The sequence below is a fragment of the Belonocnema kinseyi genome, chromosome 2, assembly GCF_010883055.1.
Source record: "Belonocnema kinseyi isolate 2016_QV_RU_SX_M_011 chromosome 2, B_treatae_v1, whole genome shotgun sequence".
In the NCBI taxonomy this organism is placed as follows: Eukaryota; Metazoa; Arthropoda; class Insecta; order Hymenoptera; family Cynipidae; genus Belonocnema; species Belonocnema kinseyi.
Window position 1 is genome coordinate 81,940,913 of NC_046658.1, and position 8,850 is coordinate 81,949,762.

At 28.3% G+C, this 8,850-nt stretch overlaps 1 protein-coding gene across 1 annotated transcript in view; it reads right to left on the reverse strand.

The window, feature by feature from the left end:
• Positions 1-2,768: 2,768 nt before the first annotated feature.
• LOC117182742 overlaps positions 2,769-8,850 on the reverse strand; it is an 11,168-nt gene continuing 5,086 nt past the window's right edge. Inside the window, exons 3-4 of the mRNA XM_033375846.1 lie at positions 6,775-6,955; positions 2,769-3,323 (exon numbers count right to left, since the gene is read on the reverse strand). Of these exons, the coding sequence (XP_033231737.1) occupies positions 3,173-3,323; positions 6,775-6,955 (332 nt within the window). The 3' untranslated portion in view covers positions 2,769-3,172. The remainder of the gene's footprint in view (positions 3,324-6,774; positions 6,956-8,850) is intronic.

Genomic DNA, 8,850 nt, shown 5'->3' on the forward strand with positions numbered 1-8,850 from the left:
GACTTTTTTGCTTACAGCCTCTCATAAATTTTCAGCGGACTAGTTTCTCTTTATGTGCACCTGTTATTGACCGACAAAACTGCCAATAACGCGCGATAACTACGTCACGTACTGTTGCGGGCACTTGTTATACGACGCTTTTCTTTTTGTCTTATACTTTTAATATCAGTTTCTCATTGCAGTCTTCGAGATATAAATTAAAGAGCAGAAATTTAGAGACTACAATATTGCGTAACTGGTTTCATATCGTCTTGATTAAAGTGAATCATGGAAGCCAATACATTTCTTTGAATGAAAAGTCGTATCTACGAACAGTTTTATCTGCAAAGACTAATTTTTCAGTGGAATTATTTATCTTTAAACACGAATGCTACAAAATTGTAATTTCAAAATTCCCTGACTTTCCTTGACTCTACTCTGACCAAATTTTCATTTTTCCTGTCCATAATACATTTTTCCTTCAGGTATATAAGCAATTCGTAGTTATTGTATTTTCACCATAATAAAGGAATTTAAAATCAAAAAATTGATTTTCGAAACAAGAAGATAAATTTTGAACAAACGAGATGAATTTTTCATTAAAAAAGATTAATTCTCAACAAAATAGATAAAGTGTCAACTAAAAGGTACAATTTTAAATTTCAAAAATTAGATTTGAACCAAAAAAGATAAATTGTTTAACAACATAGTTAAATTTCCATGAGAACAGATGACTTTTCAAAAAAGGTTTACCAAGAAGAGTAATTTTCAATCAAGAAAGACGATTTTTTTACTATAAATATAGAAGAAATAAAATAGTTACATTTTTATTTAAAAACATTTATTTTAAACAACAACAAAAAATGAATTTTATACAAAATACAGCGAAACTCTTTTATAGCGCCGATTTTAGGGATTACGGTGGGTGGGAACTGAGTAATTATAGCCCGTTTCTCTTTTGTTTCTTCACGCCTGAGTGCTCGCCTAAGTGATAACCGCAAACCCACTGACGCCGCGAAGCTCCTGTCACAACTATTTTCGGCGCGGCGTCGATTCTCGGAAGGGATATAGAAGGGAGGGCTATTGCCGGGTTTCACTGTAGTTACATTTTCAATAACAGAGACAGAATTTCAATCAACAAGATAAATTTTTAATTAAAATGTTGAAGCTTTAATCAAACAATAAATTCTTAACCAAATTCTTGAATTTTCGACCAGCATTTTGAATTTTGAATCAAGGAGATTTATTGTTCACCAAGATGACAAAATTTGGACTAAAAATGATCAATTTTCAACAAAAAATTAAAAAAGTATATTTTTAGTTAAATAACTCGTTTTATAGCAAAAAAGTACAACAAAAGAAATGGATTTCCAACCAAAAAGATAATTTTTCAATAGATTTCAGAATAAGACAAACGAGCGTATAGATAGGGCAACTTTAGAGGTGCTTATAAGAAACAAAGATATAGAGGGCACATGGGCTATGTTCCGAGACATCATAGTTAGATGTGCAATTGAAGAGAATGGTACTGCGGTTGTAGGCAAAATGTGTGGTGATTCATAGTGGAATGATGAAGTTCAAGTTGCCCAAAAAGGAAAGAAAGAAGCGTACATGAGAACTTAGAACACCACAGGTCTTAACTTCGAGGAAAAAAATAGACGTAAAAATGTTTTCAGGGACAAAAAGAGGATACATAAAGGACTAGTCATGGAGAGTAAAGATAAGGTCAGAACAGAATAAGAGAAGAAAATACAAAACGACTTTAAAAGAAGTAAGATACTGCTATATGAAAAATGAATGGAAGTAAGAGTACAGAATTTGTCAACATAAAAAATAGTAAAGATAAAATGCTATCTGATGTAAACGGGATACCAGAAGCTTTAAGAGACTCTTTTTCTAAGCTATGCAGAGATGTAGCTATAAGACACCATAACTTTTATGTAGAACCTGATGTGTTAGAAAACTCAATTCTGAAAGTATGTGTTACTGAGTTTAGGGATATAATTAAGAAATTGAAAAATGGTAAGGCTATCGGTGTAGACAGTATTAACTCTAAATTGCTTAAACAAGGTAGCGAGTACATACCACATAGACTGTGCGAATTGATAAATTTATTTCTCGAGATAGGAGAAGTCCCAGACGATTGAAAAAAGCGATTATCGTACCAATCTACAAAAGAAAGGGAGATGAAAGTAACTGCAATAATTACCAGGAAGATCATGTCCGGATCCAATATTTATCTTAAGACAGATCACAGAATAAAGTTTGAAAACGCGAAAAAAAGTTTTCTGTGCATTTGTTGAACTAGAAAAAGCTTTTTACAAGGCAGATAGAAGTCAACTTTGGGAAGTTTTGGACTTTGGACAAGCTATAAAAACAATATACAGTAAACAAAGGATCCATTTTGTTGCAAAGCATTTTGCTCCAATGATCATTTTACTCTCGACATCATTATGACCTGTCCATTCGGAACACTATGATCTTATTTTTTGGTTCATTTGTCAGACTAAACAAATTGGGCACCAATTCTTGGCACCGGTATCATAAGGAAATAATTTAAAAATTGTATCTATCCGAGCGCAAGCGACAACCACACTGAACAGGTGATAATTTCTAATATCAGATTTCGTTATTTTTTAAATTCTCAAGTACACTGCATGATCAGAAGTCATATAAAGTTGAATCTTTGAACAAAACAAATTATTTTTATCCAAATAGTTGCATTTTTAATCAAACAAAAAAACATTTTTATGATAAGAGATGAATTCTAAAACTAAGAAGAAGTTGCATTTTCAAACTGAAGAGATATATTTTCTGCTAAAAGTTAATGTTTGACCAAATTGATGAATTGTTTACCAAATGAGTTTAACTTTTTAATCAACTTTTCTCAATCTAATTCCATAAAGATTTCGACTTTTATTTAATTAACAGAATTTATATGAAATTTTAATAAACTCAAGTTTATCGCAAGCTTTCAGATTATTTTAGTTTTTCACTGGCATCTGTAGACCCGTTTAAAATTCCCTGATTTTTCCTGACTTTTACGAATTCCTTGACCTGCACCAACCCTATTTAATACATAATTTAAGTGAATTTAAGAAGGAAGAACTAATAGTCCCTAAAACTGAAAGAAGCAACTTTGAATCTAGATTTTTTCTTATGCACCACTTAAGTCATCCTCTGAATAATTTTTTCACAAAACTTCGGTAAAGTAGTCTAAAATGCTATTTTCGCATTCCGGGAATAAATTTGTGCATTGGTTGGATTCTTTTCTTCCAATAATCTCGGCTGCGTGATATTCTTGATCAGTAGAATCCTTATAATTTTCAAACGTAGTAGATGGTCTGAAAGAAATAATAATTTAAAAAAAAATTAAATAAAAAATAATTCGCAAAGGTAAAAATTGCAACAACAAAAAACGGTTCAGTAATATTCAGTAAAATTCTTTTAATTCTTAAAATCATGAAAATATTATGGTTTTCAGATATTTGATTTTTTGCACGACAATTGCCTTAAATTATCTCATAAACTTAAAGCTTGGAGTTAATTTTAAAATAAGAAAAAATCTAAGTTAGATCATAATCTTTCAAAACCCTAGTTCATTCGTAAATATTGAAAATCTTAGTTACCTCAAATACTCCTAAACATAAATTTTTATGAAATTATAATTATGTTTAGCAACTGTTTTGATATAATTCTTGAAAGTGAATTTTCTAAAAAATCCCACATAATTTTTGTGTGTGCAAATACATAGTGATATTAAACCATTATCAATAAATTTAACTAGATGATACACCAATGATTAATGCATTAAAATAGTAATGCATTAATGCCACAATACATTTCATACATTAAAAATTTGTTTCTTGAAAAGTCGAATTTTTGCATTTTTTCTGAAAACAACGAAAGCTACATGCATACAAAAAAATGTCTGTATACAAATTTAAACATCTTGAACAGCTCTCTAAAAATTAAATGAAATTAAGAAAAAGACATTTTGGCCTTAAAAACTTTAGCATTTATTAGAGATAAGACTGATAGAGCTGCTTTTGATATATACGTCGAAGCTGAAAACGAATGTGGGAACAAAAAAAAAGGTCGGACTTTCTAGAAAATCTTCATTGTTTAGGTGGAATTTCGAAAACGCGATAAGAAGATTTTCAGAGAAACAACACCATTTATTTTTTTGCAATATTAAAAAAAATTTCTGCTCATATAAAAAAGGCATTCCGTCAGTTTTAAGAAAAATTAATGATTTCAGAGAACAGTGAAATTGATTAAAAAAATACAATTCATAATTTTTCTTGTAAACGATGCACGATATTAAAAGAATTTTTTGTACATTTCTTTGTTTTTGACAAAAATGCGAAAATTTGATTTTTTCAAAATAATTTTCTTTGACGTCAATCAGTTGTTTACGAAAAACCAAAACTCAAGCCATATATAGAAAATATTAACATAAATTTCTAAAAAAAAATTTAAAGTGCAGTTTTTGAGAAAAACCACTTTCAAGAATTAAAGAAAAAAAAAACAGCAAACATTTTTCCTCTTTTCTGAAGTTTTTAATATTTTTAGAATAAATTCAAAGATCAAGAATTCCTACAGCGAACAAAAAAGATACAAATCTAGAAGAAAAATTATCTACTGATAAGGGAATAGTTAAATTTTTAACTAAACAAAAATATTTTTGAGCCAAAACAAAAACAAATTTCGAACAAAGTTTAATTATGTTTTCGATCAAAGAAGTGAAATTTTAACTAATAAATACGCCTGTTTTGGAAAATAGTGCATTTTGAAAAAAATTTCGATTAATTTTTGAGAATTTGAAGGTAATCTTCAAATTATTGTAATAAATAAAAAAAATTATATTTGACTAAACTGTGAAATAATTTTTTGTTGATTCTTACTATAGCCTAAAGTAAGTTTATGAAGGATAATCTAAAAGCTAACTCCAAATAATTTGACAAGAAAAAAATGGTTAGAAAATTATTTCCATAATTTAAGTCTTCTTGTGAAGCATCCACGATACCATGTGTGGCCCTAAAGTTATACTGCGCCATGTGTCTGAACTTTCAAACTGCGAAAATGAGGTTCAATGTTTAACCATATTATACTCTTAAGAAATATTTATCGAATTTAAAAATAATCCCACTTGTAAAAAATAATGCGTAATCGGGAACCTATTAACACAAATGTTATTATTTTAAATTCATTTTAGCTGTCATCGATTCAGTATGCCAATTCTGCAAAAGTTTTATAGTTAATATATTTTTAATAGAAATGTTTAATAAAAAGCTCAACAAAATCATATTTTAATCACTGTATTCTATTAAATACGTTCCATCATATAAACTCTTCAAAAGTTATTGACTGTTGATTATTATTCCGATCGTTTTTTTAAGGTTAAAAATACCGTCGCCTTTTTGTAAATTTCGAACCATTCTTATTTTTATGCTCCTTGAATAATAAAATCTGTTTCTAAATACAACAAACTCTCGCTTTCACCCAAGTGCGGGGGTTACCTTTAAATGGCCTTGGTTTGATTTCGGGGGGACAGAAACGTAAATAGTGAAGGCCGCCTGACTTGTTTCCAATTGGAATAAATATCAGCAGTTCTAGGGAGGCTGAGAACGGGGGGACTGAAAGCGAGAGATTGGTGTACATTTTTTCTGAATTGTACTCGCTAAGATATTGCAATTAATAATTGAAAAAGTCAAGTTGATTATTAGTTAAAATTATGCTAAGCCTATTTTGTTTTGCATTTTTATAAGTGAAAAATGCTAACTTTAAGGCATAATTTTTATTTGAATACTCTAACTTCAATTTGAGATATAACAATTTTCAAAAAATGTTTAATCTTGAAGGTAACCAGCACAATATTACTCGAAAGTCAATTATTTGGCAATAAATAATTTAATTCAAGATATGCAAAAAATAGCATAATCTAAGCGATCATTCTGTTGGACTTTTGAAAATTTATAATAAAAAAATTTTTATTTTAATAAAAAATATATGAAAATAAAAATATTTTATGGCCACTGTGTAGTATAATTCCAAGAAACAAATCATTTTTAAAATTGTATATGTCATGTTTAAAACCAATTTTCCACATTAGCTATAATAAATTCATGACAATATTGAAATTTGTGTTAAGGCCACATCGAGTTGGAAATTTGAGATACTAGACAAAAAGCAGTAAGAATGGTGGTTTTGCTTTTTTTCTTATTATTCAAGTTTATGACCAAATACACCTTTCTTAGTGCTTCTTATTTATTATCCCAAATTTTCAACCCGATGTTACACTTCGTGTGAAAATATGTTGGGAAATAAGGAAAGTGGCGGTAAGGTAGGAATCTGGTCAAGTGACCCACTCGTCACATGGCCTTAATAAGCTTTTGATTTTAATTTATAACAACACAAACTTATAACAATCCAAAAAAAGATATAGCGTAATATAATTATAACTTTTAATTAACGTCACTATTTTAGTTAATGATTGCAAAAGCTGAATAAATAAATGGTAAAAATATTTTAATGGTGGAGAAAAGTTTAACTCTTTGTGAGCCTAAAAATAATAGTTATTCACAATTTTCAAAAAGTGGATGTAGAGCAGTATAACTGAAGGGTGAAGAAATGAAGCAAATTTAATTCTACAAACTCTTCCTTAAATATTTGCACTTTACAAAACTGAGTGATTGAAAAAGAAGTGAATGAAAAGAGTATACAAATCTTGAAATAATATTAGGAATGAAAACATTTTGATTGAATTATCTGGAATCCGAAGAAAAGTCTTACGTGAGGAAAGCATGTAGAATCTGCGCAAAAATATCAGCTTCGCCACTCAAAGACGTCCCTGCTGATTCACAAATAGCTTTCAATAAGCAAGCTTTTCCCGATTGAAAAGTATCTATAATGCTCTCTACCATTTTATAAATTTCATACCGAGTCATAGTTTCGCCGGCCACTGCGTTTCGATCTGAATACAGAATGGGAAAATAAATTATATTAGAAAAGAAATCAAAAGAGGATGATTAGCAAAATATAGGAATGAGATAGCGTATAGGATAAAGCATTAGCCTCGAGTCTATTCCGGGAGGATCGACGGAGCTTAGGTTGTGAGATACACAATAAAAATTCCCTTTTAATATGGAAAGGGGAGGGCGTTCGCTTTTTCCATCAGTAAGCCATATTTTCTCGGCGCGAATCAGGCCCGAAGGGAAATCATGGTTCGATTATCGTTTCTGCGAAAGGCGTATTAAGATTGATAAATAAAAAAGAAAAAAAATCATAGTAATGAAAATAGGGTGATTTTTTTCAATAAATTTATGGAAATCTATTTAAGCGACGTAATATGCTAAATAGAAGATAAAGTTTTCATTACAAGATAAATTTATCTCTAAAGCGATATAAGCACTCCCAGTTAAATTTTACAATTAGATAAAATTATTAAAAAGGATCAATAGCAATATATATATATATATAAATTATTTATTTATTTATTTATTATATATAAATGTTTATATATATATATATATAAATCTGGTGATTGCTTACTTTGTTGGTCTTCACAAAGTTTTTTAGTACATAGTTTAAATTCTTTTGTAAAACTTTCTCCCTGGCCCGAAAGTAAACTGTTAATCGAGGTAATGAATGAAAACATAACAAAAAATAATCAAAAAATATTTTTTAAATAAATTTCTTTCCTTCCCAGTCGACTTTATAAAGTTTCCACCACAACATTTGTGCTTTTCTGAAAAAAAGAAATATAGTTAAAAATTGAAAAAAGCAATGTGACTTTATCAAAGAATTTAATGTCATATAAAAATAGATTTGAATTATTCTGATGAATTTCACCAATTCTTGAATCATTTTAATATTTAAAAGTTGATTAGTTGGAAATGTTAGGAAACACAAATTTGAAAATTGTAAATTAAAATATAATAAGCTAAAATTATTTGGTTTCATTAGAACATTACAACTGTTTATAAATATTTGTTTTATTTCAAATAGTAGATTTAGGAGGTGCACATAAGAAGGAAGGAGTTCGGTTAGTCCAAAATCGAAAACTTTTATTTCAATACAGTTGAATATAATCACTTTATACACAACTGCATCAAGATTTTAGAAAAAATATTTTTATTTTTCTGAAAAATTCAGAAATATAATCAAATTTTAAAAAACAAATTTTGTTTTTGAATGAAATTGACTAATTGTGAACTCATTTTAATATTCCACAATTGATTCACTTTAAATATCAGAAGGGTGAAATTTTAAAATTTCTGTAATTAACATTAATATTAAAATGTATTAAAATAATTTTCTTTAATTAATAAAGTATAAACCTTGATACGTTCTTTTATTCTGAGAGGAGAAAGGCAAGGAGGAGTTTGATCAAACCCTCCCCCTTTTTCAAGATAAATTTATTTCCAAAACCATATAAGAATTCCTAATTTACTTTTTACAATTGTAGATGAAATGATTAAAAATGATCTTTAGCAATAAACAGATAAGCAGTATTCGTTTACTTTGGTGATGTTTCCAAATTTTGGAGTAAATGGTTTAAATAAAACCTTCTTACATGTCCCAAAGTATAATATAATACAGGTGAGATAGAAAACATTTATATTTGTATAAAAAATACAAAAAAAAAACAAACTTTTTGTCAATAACTAAAATTGTTCATTTTAAGTTTCACATTTACAAATGAAATATTGTGAAATTACCAGTTTTATTTATTTAATTATTTAATAATATAAGTAGTACAAAATTAATTTCAGTTAAAGTTATACAAAGGCATATGGTTTAATATTATTCCATTATTTTACATCTTACACAAAATTCTAACTTTTTACGATTTTGTGTAAACAATAA